The sequence below is a fragment of the Schistocerca gregaria genome, chromosome 3 (assembly GCF_023897955.1).
Source record: "Schistocerca gregaria isolate iqSchGreg1 chromosome 3, iqSchGreg1.2, whole genome shotgun sequence".
Classification (NCBI taxonomy): Eukaryota; Metazoa; Arthropoda; class Insecta; order Orthoptera; family Acrididae; genus Schistocerca; species Schistocerca gregaria.
Window position 1 is genome coordinate 851,734,916 of NC_064922.1, and position 19,326 is coordinate 851,754,241.

Below are 19,326 nucleotides of genomic sequence, written 5' to 3' on the forward strand. Positions count from 1 at the left end.
ACTTTAACCTATCCATTTCCCTTTTTAAATTTTCTAACCTACCTGCCCGATTAAGGGATCTGACATTCCACGCTCCGATCCGTAGAACGCCAGTTTTCTTTCTCCTGATAACGACATCCTCCTGAGTAGTCCCCGCCCGGAGATCCGAATGGGGGACTATTTTACCTCCGGAATATTTTACCCAAGAGGATGCCATCATCATTTAATCATACAGTAAAGCTGCATGTCCTCGGGAAAAATTACGGCTGTAGTTTCCCCTTGCTTTCAGCCGTTCGCAGTACCAGCACAGCAAGGCCGTTTTGGTTAATGTTGCAAGGCCAGATCAGTCAATCATCCAGACTGTTGCCCCTGCAACTACTGAAAAGGCTGCTGCCCCTCTTCAGGAACCACACGTTTGTCTGGCCTCTCAACAGATACCCCTCCGTTGTGGTTGCACCTACGGTACGGCCATCTGTATCACTGAGGCACGCAAGCCTCCCCACCAACGGCAAGGTCCATGGTTCATGGGGGGAGGGGCAATGACATATCAAGTAAAAATTATTACAATTTTACTCAGATGGAATGATTCATGAGAGGAGTCACTATTTCACCCCGAACCCAGTCATTGAATGAAGATCCGTGTTGAAAATTTCCTTTCAGAGACAAAAAGAAACCTTGGTGAGCTGCTATTATTATTATTATTATTATTATTATTCATTTAATTACTGATTTTATTTTATTATTATTATTATTAATGATTAAAAGAATTAGTTCTTTAGTATTCAGTCTCTCTAAGAACAGCGTTTAGGTCATTGAAATGAATAAATAACCAAACAGATCACACTAGACGACGTTCATGTTCAGGGGATTGTACACAGTACACTAGAGATCTGCCACTGCACGCCGACTGTAAGCTGTACTCGATGTCACTGTCAGTCGTCGAACTGCGTGCTGAATCTGTAGAAATCTTTGTCTACGTTAACTACAGTCCATTTCTCCTTTCGATGGAAGCCTGTCCGTCGAAGTGCATTTGTTTAAGATTCTTTAAATTAACGACACTACAGAATTTGAAGGTTCGAGCTTCCACAGTCCAAAGAAATGTCTCGAAGGCACGCACAAATATTTGAAAATGTGAAACCATAAGATGGTGAATAATTTAAGCAATACACACCTTGTTTATGCTGCCGAGAAATTGGTTTATAGGCTTATTATTCTAGCACAAAATCAGAAAATGCCTTTCCATTAAAAATGGCGGTCTCGCAACAATGCCTTCTCTCGTAAGCCGTAATTAATTCGTCCATACCCATTAAGATCAGAAGCTAGACTATATCTTTTCACAATAGTTACCATAGAAGCAAAGATCTCTTAGTTCAAGGAATAGAGGGAGTGTCAGTGATAATGCTGCTTTCTTGCAGTCAGTTTCGGGCGAGTACGCTTCAAATACTACACTCCTGGAAATGGAAAAAAGAACACATTGACACCGGTGTGTCAGACCCACCATACTTGCTCCGGACACTGCGAGAGGGCTGTACAAGCAATGATCACACACACGGCACAGCGGACACACCAGGAACCGCGGTATTGGCCGTCGAATGGCGCTAGCTGCGCAGCATTTGTGCACCGCCGCCGTCAGTGTCAGCCAGTTTGCCGTGGCATACGGAGCTCCATCGCAGTCTTTAACACTGCTAGCATGCCGCGACAGCGTGGACGTGAACCGTATGTGCAGTTGACGGACTTTGAGCGAGGGCGTATAGTGGGCATGCGGGAGGCCGGGTGGACGTACCGCCGAATTGCTCAACACGTGGGGCGTGAGGTCTCCACAGTACATCGATGTTGTCGCCAGTGGTCGGCGGAAGGTGCACGAGCCCGTCGACCTGGGACCGGACCGCAACGACGCACGGATGCACGCCAAGACCGTAGGATCCTACGCAGTGCCGTAGGGGACCGCACCGCCACTTCCCAGCAAATTAGGGACACTGTTGCTCCTGGGGTATCGGCGAGGACCATTCGCAACCGTCTCCATGAAGCTGGGCTACGGTCCCGCACACCGTTAGGCCGTCTTCCGCTCACGCCCCAACATCGTGCAGCCCGCCTCCAGTGGCGTCGCGACAGGCGTGAATGGAGGGACGAATGGAGACGTGTCGTCTTCAGCGATGAGATTCGCTTCTGCCTTGGTGCCAATGATGGTCGTATACGTGTTTGGCGCCGTGCAGGTGAGCGCCACAATCAGTACTGCATACGACCGAGGCACACAGGGCCAACACCCGGCATCATGGTGTGGGGAGCGATCTCCTAAACTGGTCGTACACCTCTGGTGACCGTCGAGGTGACACTGAATAGTGCACGGTACATCCAAACCGTCATCGAACCCATCGTTCTACCATTCCTAGACCGAAAAGAGAACTTGCTGTTCCAACAGGACAATGCACGTCCGCATGTATCCCGTGCCACCCAACGTGCTCTAGAAGGTGTAAGTCAACTACCCTGGCCAGCAAGATCTCCGGATCTGTCCCCCATTGAGCATGTTTGGGACTGGATGAAGCGTCGTCTCACGCGGTCTGCACGTCCAGCACGAACGCTGGTCCAACTGAGGCGCCAGGTGGAAATGGCATGGCAAGCCGTTCCACAGGACTACATCCAGCATCTCTACGATCGTCTCCATGGGAGAATAGCAGCCTGCATTGCTGCGAAAGGTGGATATAGACTGTACTAGTGCCGACATTGTGCATGCTCTGTTGCCTGTGTCTATGTGGCTGTGGTTCTGTCAGTGTGATCATGTGATGTATCTGACCCCAGGAATGTGTCAATAATGTTTCCCCTTCCTGGTACAATGAATTCACGGTGTTCTTATTTCAATTTCCAGGAGTGTATCTTGTCCAGATATGAATCTTTCGCTATCTCGTCCCACTAACCGCAACAAATGTAAATATTGTCTATGTAGAAATGCTTTTCTAAATTGCGTGTTCCTTCCCGGTTCCTTCTGTCCTATACTGTAATTTATTCTTACTATGTGTGCTGTAAGTTTCATCGAGCTTTGTTAGATGCTAGTTAGGCGTCATGCGAAAATTATTTTCGTCCTGAAGTTTTGCTCAACAGAGGGGGGGGGGGGGGAGGGGGGGGGAGAGAGTTGTCGAAATGTTTCTAACCTAACAAATAAAGAATGACAGAAATTTCATAACATGTCTGTTTTTCAGTATAATACCCGTGTACACTAATATACTCGCGGGCACGCTCACATAACTTCTGGAAACCATTCAACTAAAAGGTCTTCGATTTCGACCGACCAAGTGTTCACAGCATCAATCACTGCATCACCATTCTCAAATCGTCGTCCTTTGAAATCTTTTTCTTTAGGTCTAAGAAAAGATAAATGTCTGATGGAGCCAAATCTGGAGAATATGACGGATGACGTAACAATTCGAACCCGCAGTCACGCAGTGTTTCGAGTGCTGCGAGGGCTTTGTGCATTTGTATGTTGTCCTGATGCACAAGAACTCCGCGCGCCAATTTTCCGGGCCTTTTTTTTTATCTCTTCTGTCAAACGGCGCAGGAGGGTACAATAGTACGATGCATTGGTAGTTAGCCCTTTTCCACGTAATCCACCATAATTACCCTTTCTGCAACCCAGAAGAGCGATACCATCACCTTAAAGCTGATGTTTATACCCGTAAATTGTTTCGGGTAGGAGATGAAGGATGTTTCCATTGTTGTGACTGTTGTATTGTCGCAGGATCAATGAGGTGAGCCCAAGTTTCGTCCATTGTCACATACCTTGCAAGAAAGCCGTCTTCATCGGCTTCAAATTGCGGACGCTTTCTTCACAACACAGCACGCGCTCCCGTCTCTGATCTGCTTTCGAGTCTTTTGGAACCTACCGAGATGAAACTTTCCGCGTTGCCAAAATACCAACAACAATGTCATGAGCACGGCCATGGGAGATTCAAAATGTGGTTTCAATGTGCTGCAACGTTGTTAGACTCTCCTGCAAAATCGTATCGTGAATTGCAGCCACTGTTTCATCAGTGGCAACGTGACAGGCCTCCCGCTCCTTGGCGCATCTTCCACACTCGTTCTTCCACGTTTCAAGTCGGACACCCAGTTTTTTACTGTTGCATAAGACATAACACTGTCCTCAAGTGTATTACGCACGTCCTCCGTAATTTCCTTGGGCGTTATTCCCTTCAAATGAAGATATTCAATTATACCATGATTCTTGACTCTCTCGATTTTCGCCATTTTGCTTACACTACGGTATACAGCGCATCCTAGCGGCAAAAACAACGAAGCTGGAGCCGCGAAATTTGACTTGCCTACCCACAAAGGGTCCCCATAAAAGTAGGTGGTGCTGTTTATGCGAGACATTACGGTAACTATCTCGGGCTAGAAACTTTCCGACCGCCCCTCATATAGAGGAATGTAAGTAATCTGGACAAAGAAATAAAAGTCTATTCTCGCCTCCACAAGCACATGTATCGGAATAATAACTAAGGACCCTTTATAGTCCAGCAGCATCTCTCAATAGCTGGCAAAGTTTGTCTATGATGAATGTAGTAAATCGGTATTGAAAGACATTCAGGATCTATGTGCATATTCCAGCAACATTCACTTTACTGTGAAAGCCAAAGACGACTCTGCACCGTGTTAGCCTGATGTTTACTTATTTTGTCCAAACCTTGCACTGTTCGCGCAAACCACGTCGTCAGAGTGGCGACTGATGGGATCGACCGTAAATATCAAACGCGTTCATGGTCGCTGCCATCGGCTACTGCGTCGCAATCACGCAGTGTTTCCAATGCTGGTTTGGTTTTCGCGTGTGGTAATTACAACCAGTAAGCCACAGATTCATTGAGGAATCCAACTGCCATGTATAAAACTGGTTTAAATTTCTCATTACTTTACTTTATGAGTTAATGTGTTACAAATTTAAAGTTACAGGTGTAACAGAAAAGAAGTTTCGAAAAGGTCTGAAATTATTCTATGTTTAAATTTTGTTGGAAGGCACTAAGTGCTCTCATTACCAAACACTAGGTGAGTCTAGTCTGGGTAAATTGCGCTCTGTTTTAAACGACAGCTAGTTTTTATCACATCTCAGTATTTAGGATCTCACATCTGCTGAACTGTGTGTCATACAATGATTCAGTTTTGTAGGCACATTCAGTAATATATGTGGATACCATATACAAAATCTGTCGCGAATACAGTTATAAGATAAGAACTAATAAATTGAAACATCATGCCTCATGCAGAAGTTTTACTGCATGAACATCAAAATGTAGTAAGCGATAAACTTATATTCTTTCATCATTTTGTAAAGGGGAAAAATTTGGCAAATGTTTGAAATTATGTGTGCATTTATATGAAAATGCATATCCGGGAACGAAAGGGAAGAAGAGGGAATTGTGGTAATCGTCCGAGACAATATTTTCAGTATTCGGTATTTCATTACGACAATGCCCTGTCCGGCTGGAAGTCACGAATCCCCACCCATCCCTTCTCTTTCTTTCTCGTTTCTGTATTTTCATATAAAGTTAACCACAATTTCAGTCATGAAATACTGTTGTCCCCGGAAACTATTATCATCCTGAATCATTAAACAGGTTAGGCACTTAGTAATGCAGTGAGGTGACAATAGTCATAGGATAGCTACAAGAACATACACAGATGGCGTTAGCATCGCTAACACAATATGTACTCTGAAGAGCCAAAGAAACTGGTACACCTACATAATATCATATAGGACCCCGCAAGCATGCACGGACTCGACAAATGTCTGAAGTAGTGCTGGAGGGAACTGACACCACGAATCCCGCAGAGCTACCCATAAACCGGAACTGTACAAGGGGGTGGAGTTCTTTTCTGAACAGCACGTAGCAAGGCATCCCAGATATGCTCAGCAAAGTTTCTGTCTGGGCAGTCTGGCGGAGAGCGGAAGTGTTTAAACTCAAAACAGTGTTCCTGGAGCCACTCTGTAGCAATTTTAGGCGTGTTGGGTGTCGCATTGTCTTGCTGGAATTGCCCAACTCCATGGGAATGCACGATGGACACGAATGGATGCAGGTGATTAGACAGGATGCTCACCTACGTGTCACCTGGCAGAGTCGTATCTAGACGTATTAGCGGTCCCATATCACTCCAGCTGCACACGCCCCACACCATTACAGAGCCTCCACCAGCTTGTGTAGTCCCCTGCTGGCATGCAGGGTCCGTAGATTCATGAGGTTGTCTCCATACTCGAACACGTCCATCCGCTAGACACAATTTTAAACGACACTCGTCTGATCAGGCAACATGTTTCCAGTCATCAGCAGTCTGATGTAGGTGTTGACGAGCCCAAGAGAGGCGTAAAGTTTTGTGTCGTGCAGTTTTCAAGGGTACGCGAGTGGGCCTTCGGCTCTGAAAGCCTATATCGATGATGTTTCGTTGAATGGTTCACACGCTGATACTTGTTGATGGCCAAGCATTGATATCTGAAGCAATATGCGGAAGGGTTGCACTTCTGTCACGTTGAACGATTCTCATCAGTCGTCATTGGTACCGTTCTTGCACGATCTTTTTCCGGCCGCAGCGATGTCGGAGATTTGATGTTTTACAGGACTCCTGATATTCACACTACACTCGTGAAATGGTCATACGGGAAAATTCCCACTTCATCGCTACCTCGGAGATGCTATGTGTCATCGCTCGTGCACCGACTATAACACCACGTTCAAACTCATTTAAATCTTGATCACCTGCCATTGTAGCAGCAGCAACCGATCTAACAACTGCACCAGGCACTTGTCTTATATAGGCCTTGCCGACCGCAGTGCCGTATTCCCCCTGTTTACATATCTCTGTATTTGAATAAGCATGCCTATACCAATTTTTTTGGCGCTTCAGTTTTAAAGGTCAGTGCGATGGCCGAGCTGCCGTTTACACTCAGGTGATTCGTGTGAAAAGGTTTCTCACAAGGTTATGGGCGCACGACGGGAATGGAAGTTGGAGCTAGACGCACAGGACATTCCAATCCGGAGATCGTTAGAGAATTCAGTATTCCGAGATGCACAACTTTAAGTGTGTACCGAAGATACGAAATTTCAGGCATAATTTTCACCACGTACAACGCAGTGGCCGCCGACTTTCAGGTAACGACCGAGATCCGTGGCGTCTACGTATACTTGTCAGTCCTAAGAGACAAACAACACATCGCGAAACAGCTGCAGAAAGCAATGTGGGACGTAAGAGAAGGATACCCGTTGGGACAGTGTGGTGAAATTTAGCGTTACTGGGCTATGGCAGCAGTGCCTTTGCTAACAGTATGACATCGCCTCAATGCCTCTCCTGGGCTCGTGACCAGATTGGTTGGACCCTAGACAAGTAGAAAACCGTGGCCTGGTCAGATGAGTCCAAACTTTGGTTGATAAGAGCAGATGGTAGTGTTCGAGCGTGATGCAGACTCCACGAAACCAAGGGTTCAAGTTGTAAACAAGGCACTGTGCAAGTTGGTAGTGGCTTCGTGATGGTGTGGGCTATGTTTACATGAAATGGACAGTGTCCTCCGGTCCAACTGAACCGATCATTGACTGGAAACGGTTATATTCGGCAATTCGTGTTCCCAAATAAGGATGTCAAGTCACCAGGCCACGAGTGTTTGCGGTTAGTTTGAAGGACATTCTGGGCAATTCGAGCGAACGATTTGGCTTCCAAACATCGTCCAACATGAAACGCATTGAAGATTTACGGAACGCAATCGAGAGTCCAGTTGGTGCATAACGTCCTGCACCGGTAACACTTTCTTAATTACGGACAGCTATGGATGCAGCATCACTCGACATTTCTGAAGGAGACTTCCAGCGACTTCTACATCTACATCTACATCCATACTCCGCAAGACACCTGACGGTGTGTGGCGGAGGGTACCTTGACTACCTCTATCGGTTCTCCCTTCTATTCCAGTCTCGTATTGTTCATGGAAAGAAAGATTGTCGGTATGCCTCTGTGTGGGCTCTAATCTCTCTGATTTTATCCTCATGGTCTCCTCGCGAGATATACGTAGGAGGGAGCAATATAGTGCTTGACTCCTCGGTGAAGGTATGTTCTCGAAACTTCAACAAAAGCCCGTATCAGCTACTGAGCGTCTTCCACTGGAGTTTATCATCTCCGTAACGCTTTCGCGATTACTAAATGATCCTGTAACGAAGCGCGCTGCTCTCCGTTGGATCTTCTCTATCTCTTCTATCAACCCTATCTGGTATAGATCCCACACTGCTGAGCAATATTCAAGCAGTGGGCGAACAAGCCTACTGTAACCTACTTCCTTTGTTTTCGGATTGCATTTCCTTAGGATTCTTCCAATGAATCTCAGTCTGGCATATGCTTTACCGACGATCAACTTGATATAATCATTCCATTTTAAATCACTCCTAATGCCTACTCCCAGATAATTTGTGGAATTAACTGCTTCCAGTTGCTGACCTGCTATATTGTAGCTAAATGATAAGGAATCTTTCTTTGTATGTATTCGCAGCACATTACACTTGTCTACATTGAGATTCAGTTGCCATTCCCTCCACCATGCGTCAATTCGCTGCGGATCCTTCTGCATTTCAGTACAATTTTCCATTGTTACAACCTCTCGATACACCACAGCATCATCCGCAAAAATCCTCAGTGAACTTCCGATGTCATCCACAAGGTCATTTACGTATATTGTGAATAGCAACGGTCCTACGACACTCCCCTGCGGCACACCTGAAATCACTCCTACTTCGGAAGACTTCTCTCCATTGAGAATGTCATGTTGCGTTCTGTTATCTAGGAACTCTTCAAACCAATCACACAATTGGTCTGATAGTCCAAATGCTCTTACTTTATTCCTTAAACGACTGTGGGGAACTGTATCGAACGCCCTGCGGAAGTCAATAAACACGGCATCTACCTGGAAACCTGTCTATGGCCCTCTGAGTCTCGTGGACGAATAGCGCGAGCTGGGTTTCACACGACCGTCTTTTTTGACTTCATGTCACGTGGAGGTGCTGCACTACGCGAGGGAAAAGGAGGTCAGGCACGATATTAAGAGGTATCCGATGACACCTGTCACCTCAATGTGTAGATGCGTACCTCTGATCTGGCACCCAGTGCAGGCAGAAGAATGAGAAGACCTTGGAGTAGGGTCCCAGTCGCCACACCTCGGACTCCCGGAGGTACGGCGTGCCGATGTCGAGAAGCTGGAAGTCGACTGTGGATTCGGGGAACCTCGAAGCGGCTTTGTGCAGCATGTCAGGGGAGGAGTCCGCGGCGACGACTCGGACGCCGGAAGGCAGGCGTGGCAGCAGCTCCAGCACTGTGGTGTCTCCAGGGCCGCAGCCCACGTCCAGCACAGGGAGGCTGCTGGTCTCTGGACGCTCCAGCAGGTGGGACCAGTCCAGGCTGGAGCAGAGCTGGTCCAGCACCTGGGCTGCTAACTGGCGCTGCCCGGCGCTCGCCGACACGTACTTCTCCGCGTCGGTCATGTCAGAGGGTTACCTGGAGAACGAAGAAACAGAGTTGGGTCTTACTGTGAATGAGCGCACAGCACCAGTTCCGTTCATACTGACACGATCGCCAGCTGGCATCTGGAGTGCGCCATGTATGAAGGACAGAATACAGAGGGGTACTGCCGAAGCTCTTAAGACTTGCGAAATATGGTGCCACAGTACCTTCACAATATTTTTTTAGGCACTGGAGTTGGAGAATTTTTTTTTGAGAATTATGAATCCTTTGCACGTCTACACTTCCAGAGCGATCATCATAGAAGTTCTACTGTCATCTATACAAACAGAGGTAGCTGTTATCAAGGATTCCCTGATGTGGGTATGCGATGCTGTCCACAAGCCATGTGCGTACAGTCGTTGATGTGGTATCAGCTACGAAATAGTAGAGAGAAAGCTTTTAAAGCGCAACGATTTAGGGCAGAGGAAGGACAAATCTATGACAAATCGTGAAAAAAAAAAATCTCTGTGAGAGTGTGGATAGGTACAGCAAGAGTTAATGGATTATGTTTCGCAACAGCTCACAGTTTATTGATGTATGCAAGAACTGGTTAGTGTTTGGATAGCTAACGATCTTGAGAATGGGCGACAGCTGTGGCCGAGAGGTTCTAGGCGCTTCGGTCCGGAACCGCGATGCTGCTACGGTCGCAGGTTCGAGTCTTGCCTCGAGCTTGGATGTATGTGATGTCCTTAGGTTGGTTAGGCTTAAGTAGTTCCAAGTCTAGGGGACTGATGACCTCAGATGTTAAGTCCCATAGTGCTCAGCCCATTTTCATTTCTTGACAATGTCTCCAGAGCCAACTACAGCGGTCTCGTTCGTGGGTCACCAGATAGGTCAAAAAAGTGGGTTGGGGCCCAACTCGGTGCAACTATTTTTTGCCTTGCAGGTCCCCACGCGGCTGGAAAATGCAAAAGTATACAGATGAAAGACGAAATGGGAATTACGAGGGTCGTTCAATATGTAATGCCCCACATTTTATTCTCAGAACGTATTTACTATTAAGAATTACAATTTGCCGAAATATAGATCAACATATCTTGTTCATGTCCTATTTTTCTTCATAGTCTCCATCACGTTCCGTGTCCATACGCCAACATTGTGGAAGAGCACTTATTCCTGCTGGTAAAAGTTTTTGTTTTCGCTGCATGACTGACACTCTCGTCATCTTCAAAGTGTGTTCCCTGTAGAGAATCTTTAAGCGACCCAAAGAGATGGAAGTCCGAGGGTGCCAGGTCTGGACTGTAGTGTGAATGTGGCAGTTATTTCCAACCCATTTTCGCGACGTGTTTCCGGGTTCTCAGACTTGTCTATGGGCGTGAATTATCTTGTTGGAGCAAGATTTCTGCTGGATTCTTGTCCGATCGAACACGTCAGAAACGGTTCTTGAGTTTAAGTCTTCACGTACCTGTATGCCTCTGAATTGATGGTTGACCCTCTTGGGATCACAACCACGAGAATGAAGCCATCACAATCCCAGAAGACTGTCACCGCGACTTTTCCGGCAGAGGGGATTGCCTTGAATTTCAAAAAAATGGTTCAAATGGCTCTGAGCACTATGGGACTTAACATTTGAGGTCATCAGTCCCCTAGAACGTAGAACTACTTAAACCTAACTAACCTAAGGACATCACACACATCCATGCCCGAGGCAGGACTCGAACCTGCGACCGTAGCGGTCACGCGGTTCCAGACTGCAGCGCCTAGAACCGCTCGGCCACATCGACCGGCTGCCTTGAATTTCTTCTTTTGTGGTGAATGAGGATGATGCCACCCCAGGGACTGTCTCTTTGTTTCCGGAGCAAAGTGGTGCACCCAGTTTCGTCCCCTGTAAAGATCTGTGACAGTAAACATGGAAGTTTGTGGTAAGTTGCTATGGGACCAAACTGCTGAGGTCATCAGTCCCTAGGCTAACACACTACTTAAATCTAACTTAAACTACCTTATGCTAAGGACAACACACACACCCATGACCGAGGGAAGACTCGAACCTCCGACAGGGAGAGCAGCGCGATCCGTGGCAAGACGTGTGGCTAGACCGCGTTGCTCCGTGACAGAAAGGTCTCTCAGTTGGTCTAAAAACGCTCCTACGATTCAGATGAAATGTCGTTTCTTTGAATCTTGTGACCCAGTGCGAGTATTCCTGGAACCCATTGTGAGCACCTCTTTGAATATCCGAGAGTCTCTATCATCGGAAACGCACTTCCAATGCTTACCGACAACTCTAGAGCCAGTTGTCGAGTTGTGATGCACCGGTCGACAGCAATAATGGCATCCGCACGATTCAGCATGTCTGGAGCAGTGCCTGTGATAGGACGTCCAGAGCATGGTTGATCATGGAGCTCTGTTTCTGCGTTTCCTGAGGCTGTAACATTCTTTACCCATTGCCCAACTGTACGCCTATTAACTGCAACATCGCCATACACTGCACACAAACATTTATGGATGTTCACCACGCTTTCTTTTTCTGCACGTAAGAATTCAATAGCAACACGCTGCTTGTAATGTGAGTCGTATTTAGACGCCATTTTGACGGCATACTACGGCTCTGCCATCTGCCAGAACGGTTCGAAACTTCACCGACGCACGGAACAAACATCAAATGTGAACAATCAACAAGGACGTTTGTCTATGTTTATTAATGGCTTTTTTTTTTCAGCTGACATACCAAAGCTCGGTCTAAAGGACATCGAAGAGTTTCCCTGGAACATTCACCACACATTGCCAAAGATGTGGGAGGCGCTGAGTACCATCTCCGACGCCACTTGCTGCACCATCTCTCACTTGAGTCATATGTTGTCGGGTAGCACTGCCAATGTCCTATCACGTAGTGGTTCCCTTACCTCTCGTTTGAAATAAACGTCACAGGGCGAATAGTCGGGAAATGCGGTAGGGGTGCTTCAGTAATCTGCGCCCCCAGCACCGGAATCGCTACTGTAAGCATTCTGCTCTGCGTGGTTTTGCGTAGTCGTGCAGTACGGTTGCGCTATGCGAGAGGCGCGGCCGTTTCTCCTAACGCCACGAGGTATCAGTCGCACCAGAACGTCCCTGTAGCAGTCTGCGCTCACGGTTCTCCCGTGTGCCAAGAAGCACACTACTGGCCATTAAAATTTCCACACCAAGAACAAATGCAGATGATAAACGGGTATTCATTGGACAGATATATTATACTAGAACTGACATGTGATTACATTTTCACGCAATTTGAGTGCATAGAGCCTGAGAAATCAGTACCCAGAACAACCACCTCTGACCATAATAACGGCTTCGACGCGCTTGGGCATTGAGTCAAACAGAGCTTGGGTGGCGTGTACAGGTACAGCTGCCCATGCAGCTTCAACAAGATACCACAGTTCATCAAGAGTAGTCACTGGCGTATTGTGACGGACCAGTTGCTCGACCGCCATTGACCAGACGTTTTCAGTTGGTGAGAGATCTGGAGAATGTGCTGTCCAGGGCAGCAGTCGAACATTTTCTGTATCCAATTACTAACAAAGAGATAGAGGGGCTGGCCAGTACTTACCTCAGCTCAGTACAGCCGATAGAGACACAAAAAACAACCGAAAATTTAAGCTCCTAGCTTTCGGAATAAATGTTCCTTCATCAGGGAGGAGAGAGGGGAAAGAAAGGGAAGAAGGGAAAGTGGATTTAGTTACTCACAACCGAGGTTATGAAGCAACAGGGAAAGGAAAACAGGGAAGGTAGCAAGGATGGAGGCATGGTTGTCAGAGGGAAGCCAAAGATATTCTACTGCAGGTACTGTGCCAGCTTCAAGCCAAAGAGGATGCATACAGAAGTAAAGAGGTGTATAGTATAAAGATGTAGGATGGAAAGATGCATGAATGGCTAAAGAGGAAAGGGAAAGAGTTATTTAACTTTAGTTATTTAATTTCCCTACCCACCAGTTACCCACTATGTACCCTAATCCTATACCACATTATTTACATTCATTCCGGAAACATGCATTTACCGTAGCCAAACTGCAATCCCACATACTTTTCCTCCGTTCCTGCTTAACCTTTGGAATTACCCCTAAAGGACTTACCTTAAAAGTTCCCATCTCTGGGTGCAATTCCTCCTTCCACCAATCTCTCCTGGACTTCCAGAACCTTCAATCCTTAGCCCTTACCCAACTTGTCCTGAACCTCTACACTACTTCATGTAACCACCACTCCCAACAGCTCCTATCTCTCTTCAAAGTCCTCCACCTCTCAAACCCTTGCTTGGAGAACACACTCAGGAACATCATCCTAGAAGCCAGCCGCAAACTTGAGTCCCATGCCACACACCACCTGAAAAAACTATCCACAGTGCTAGTGCAACACCTAAGAAGTGGGGTCCCTCTCCCTATCCCTCACAAACACCAACCACAACAGAACCGTCAACAAACCCCCCTCATAGCCAACAAACCTAGCCTAGCCACCCTACTCAATCTCCCCATCCCAGCACATACCCCACACAGACCAAATCTCAACTATAACCACAGTCAAATGCCACATATCACCAACTCCAATTCAGTTCTAAACCTCTCATCCAGATCCCTCTCTCCTCAAGAGACATCTGTTCTATCAAAAGGCTTAACCTTTAGCCCCACACCTAAATTCAACCACACTGCCCTGGTTAAAGATCTCCTCTCTTTCACCCGGAACCTCAACTGGAAATATCACTTCACCACCCAAACACAGCCCCCAAATACTAGACCCAGTGTTGAACCTTGTTTAGAACAGTTCCGACCGCCTTCTCAAAGGGATCCTCCTCCCCTCCCCCAAAACCATCCCTTGCAGACGTTTCAGGAATTCCTCACATCCAGTGTTGCCTCCCAGTCCTTCTTGAAGAACATTCCGACAACCCCCAACATCACCCCAGCTGAATCCCGTGCCATTAAACAGCTGAAAACAGACCGCTCTATTGTAATCCTTCCGGCGGATAAAGGCTCCACAACTGTGGTACTTGACCGTGTGGAGTATGTGGCAGAAGGACTGCGTCAACTCTCCGACACCTCAACCTACAAAGCTGTTACCCTGGATCCCATTCCCTCCATTCAGACTGAGCTGCAGAAAATCCTAAAAATCCAAGGTCCCTCACAAGGCCTCACAATGGCTTCCATAGACTTACTCACTCCACCTGAGCCACGTACCCCTACCTTCTACCTATTACCCAAAATCCACAAAGAGAACCATCCTGGCCGTCCCATTGTAGCAGGCTTCAAAGCCCCAACAGAACGTATCTCAGCTCTGGTAGACCAACACCTCCAACCTATCACCTGCAGGCTCCCATCCTACATCAAGGACACAAACCACTTCCTAGAACGCCTCAAATCCATTCCCACTCCTCTCCCACCTGAAACCTTTCTTGTCACCATAGATGCTACATCCCTTTACACAAACATCCCACACACCCATGGTCTCTCTGCCCTTGAGCACTACCTCTCCCAACGCCCACCCGAAGATCTTCCAAAAACCTCGTTCCTTATCACACTTACCAACTTCATCCTCACCCATAATTACTTCACTTTTGAAGGCCAGACCTACAAACAAATCAGGGGAACTGCCATGGGAACCAGGATGGCTCCATCCTATGCCAACCTCTTCATGGGCCGCATGGAGGAGGCTTTCCTGAAGACCCAACAGCTGCTTCCCCTGGCCTGGTATAGGTTTATAGATGACATCTTTGTGGTCTGGACTCATGGTGAAGAAACACTCCTTAATTTTCTCCATAACCTCAACTCCTTTTCGAATCTGAATTTCACCTGGTCCTTCTCCAAAACCAAAGCCACCTTCCTGGATGTTGACCTTCATCTTGTTGAAGCTCACATCCACACCTCTGTCCATATCAAACCCACCAACAAACAACAGTACCTTCACTTTGATAGCTGCCATCCATTCCACATCAAACGCTCCCTTCCCTACAGCCTAGGTATTCGTGGCAAACGTATCTGCTCCAGTGACGAATCCCTCAACAATTACACCAATAACCTGACCAGTGCTTTCCTCTCCCGCAACTATCCTGCAGACCTTGTCCACAAACAGATCTCCCGAGCAATACATTCCTCCCCGTCCAACAACAATATTCCTAGCCTCAGACCACACAGAAGCATCCCCCTTGTCACCCAATATTATCCTGGCCTCGAATACATCAATAAATTACTCCGCCAGGGATATGACTTTCTCAAGTCAACCCCTGAAATGAGATCATCCCTTGACAAAATTCTCCCCACACCACCCAGAGTTGCCTTTCGTCGTCCCCCTAACCTCCGTAACATCCTTGTTAAACCCTGCAATATTCCCAGACTACCTTCTCTACCCAGCGGTTCCTACCCCTGTAACCGACCCCGCTGCAAAACCTGCCCCATGCATCCCCCCACAACCACCTACTCCAGCCCCGCTACTAGGAAAACATACACAATTCAAGGAAGGGCCACGTGTGAGACTACACATGTCATTTATCAGCTGACATGCCTGCACTGCACAGCCTTTTACATCGGTATGACAACAACTAAACTGGCTGAGCGCATGAACGGACACAGACGAACTGTCCGCCTAGGAGATGTCCAATACCCAGTAGCGGAGCATGCCCTCCAGCATAATTCTAGGGACCTAGGAACCTGCTACACTGTACGTGCCATTTGGCTTCTCCCACCCAACACCAGTCCCTCTGAACTGCGGAGATGGGAACTTGCACTCCAGCACATCCTTTCATCCCGCCATCCCCCTGGACTAAACCTACGTTAAACAACCTCACTCCCATTTACTTTTCAGTCTTCTCCTCTTTCCCTTTCCTCTTTAGCCATTCATGCATCTTTCCATCCTACATCTTTATACTATACACCTCTTTACTTCTGTATGCATCCTCTTTGGCTTGAAGCTGGCACAGTACCTGCAGTAGAATATCTTTGGCTTCCCTCTGACAACCATGCCTCCATCCTTGCTACCTTCCCTGTTTTCCTTTCCCTGTTGCTTCATAACCTGGGTTGTGAGTAACTAAATCCACTTTCCCTTCTTCCCTTTCTTTCCCCTCTCTCCTCCCTGATGAAGGAACATTTATTCCGAAAGCTAGGAGCTTAAATTTTCGGTTGTTTTTTGTGTCTCTATCGGCTGTACTGAGCTGAGGTAAGTACTGGCCAGCCCCTCTATCTCTTTGTTAGTAATTGTTTCACATCTTTATATGAGATTTTCCATTAATTATTTAGATCACCTATATGGTCCACATTCTTCATTGTTTTGTCCCTTTTGTTAGCTATCACTTACATCTGTCATCTAAACACTTTCTCTTCGTCAGTGTTTTATTTTTGTCACCAACTGTGCTAGTTTCATTTGCCTCCTATTGTCTTGTTCGGTTTATAGTCCACTTCTCTTTTTCTATTTATTGATTTATTTATTTAACATTCCATTATTTAACATTCCATAGTTTTAACGTTCGTTATTCGCTGTTTTCCAGCCAACAATCACTGCCAACAATCTCTTCCACACCTATCAGTATCATCCAATTCCGTCGATTTCGTGCTGCTGGTGACATTTTCGTGCCATTGCCTATCTTTCTCTGCCACAGGAAACATTTTTTGGAACATTTCTGCGCCACCCGCGAACCTTTTTGCGTCACGCGCGATCTTTTTTGCGTCACGCGCGATCTTTTTTGCGTCACGCGCGATCTTTTTTGCGTCACGCGCGATCTTTTTTTCGCTACTCGCTATCTCTGTTTTTGAGCAGCGTGTGTTCTTTTTCCCCTGATCTGGACATACCTGCTTGGTCTGGTCAACTTTTTCCGTATTTTTCTTATTCGGTGGTCTTTCTTTGGTATTTAACGTTACCAACACAATTTCTTTCTTTCTCGCCTTTCCTTCCGTGTTTTATTCCTTCTTATGATTACTATTCTAACTTTAGTTATTTAATTTCCCTACCCACCAGTTACCCACTATGTACCCTAATCCTATACCACATTATTTACATTCATTCCGGAAACATGCATTTACCGTAGCCAAACTGCAATCCCACATACTTTTCCTCCGTTCCTGCTTAACCTTTGGAATTATCCCTAAAGGACTTACCTTAAAAGTTCCCATCTCTGGGTGCAATTCCTCCTTCCACCAATCTCTCCTGGACTTCCAGAACCTTCAATCCTTAGCCCTTACCCAACTTGTCCTGAACCTCTACACTACTTCATGTAACCACCACTCCCAACAGCTCCTATCTCTCTTCAAAGTCCTCCACCTCTCAAACCCTTGCTTGGAGAACACACTCAGGAACATCATCCTAGAAGCCAGCCGCAAACTTGAGTCCCATGCCACACACCACCTGAAAAAACTATCCACAGTGCTAGTGCAACACCTAAGAAGTGGGGTCCCTCTCCCTACCCCTCACAAACACCAACCACAACAGAACCGTCAACAAACCCCCCTCATAGCCAACAAACCTAGCCTAGCCACCCTACTCAATCTCCCCATCCCAGCACATACCCCACACAGACCAAATCTCAACTATAACCACAGTCAAATGCCACATATCACCAACTCCAATTCAGTTCTAAACCTCTCATCCAGATCCCTCTCTCCTCAAGAGACATCTGTTCTATCAAAAGGCTTAACCTTTAGCCCCACACCTAAATTCAACCACACTGCCCTGGTTAAAGATCTCCTCTCTTTCACCCGGAACCTCAACTGGAAATATCACTTCACCACCCAAACACAGCCCCCAAATACTAGACCCAGTGTTGAACCTTGTTTAGAACAGTTCCGACCGCCTTCTCAAAGGGATCCTCCTCCCCTCCCCCAAAACCATCCCTTGCAGACGTTTCAGGAATTCCTCACATCCAGTGTTGCCTCCCAGTCCTTCTTGAAGAACATTCTGACAACCCCCAACATCACCCCAGCTGAATCCCGTGCCATTAAACAGCTGAAAACAGACCGCTCTATTGTAATCCTTCCGGCGGATAAAGGCTCCACAACTGTGGTACTTGACCGTGTGGAGTATGTGGCAGAAGGACTGCGTCAACTCTCCGACACCTCAACCTACAAAGCTGTTACCCTGGATCCCATTCCCTCCATTCAGACTGAGCTGCAGAAAATCCTAAAAATCCAAGGTCCCTCACAAGGCCTCACAATGGCTTCCATAGACTTACTCACTCCACCTGAGCCACGTACCCCTACCTTCTACCTATTACCCAAAATCCACAAAGAGAACCATCCTGGCCGTCCCATTGTAGCAGGCTTCAAAGCCCCAACAGAACGTATCTCAGCTCTGGTAGACCAACACCTCCAACCTATCACCTGCAGGCTCCCATCCTACATCAAGGACACAAACCACTTCCTAGAACGCCTCAAATCCATTCCCACTCCTTTCCCACCTGAAACCTTTCTTGTCACCATAGATGCTACATCCCTTTACACAAACATCCCACACACCCATGGTCTCTCTGCCCTTGAGCACTACCTCTCCCAACGCCCACCCGAAGATCTTCCAAAAACCTCGTTCCTTATCACACTTACCAACTTCATCCTCACCCATAATTACTTCACTTTTGAAGGCCAGACCTACAAACAAATCAGGGGAACTGCCATGGGAACCAGGATGGCTCCATCCTATGCCAACCTCTTCATGGGCCGCATGGAGGAGGCTTTCCTGAAGACCCAACAGCTGCTTCCCCTGGCCTGGTATAGGTTTATAGATGACATCTTTGTGGTCTGGACTCATGGTGAAGAAACACTCCTTAATTTTCTCCATAACCTCAACTCCTTTTCGAATCTGAGTTTCACCTGGTCCTTCTCCAAAACCAAAGCCACCTTCCTGGATGTTGACCTTCATCTTGTTGAAGCTCACATCCACACCTCTGTCCATATCAAACCCA

The 19,326-nt window shown here is 47.0% G+C and overlaps 1 protein-coding gene across 2 annotated transcripts in view; it reads right to left on the bottom strand.

Moving 5' to 3' along the window:
• The window catches only part of LOC126354796 (juvenile hormone acid O-methyltransferase-like), a 289,416-nt gene that overhangs the window by 68,119 nt on the left and 201,971 nt on the right, over positions 1–19,326 (bottom strand). For both annotated transcript variants that reach the window (XM_050004710.1, XM_050004709.1), the window contains exon 2: positions 9,079–9,483. In XM_050004710.1, the coding sequence (XP_049860667.1) occupies positions 9,079–9,470 (392 nt within the window). In that variant the 5' untranslated portion in view covers positions 9,471–9,483. The remainder of the gene's footprint in view (positions 1–9,078; positions 9,484–19,326) is intronic.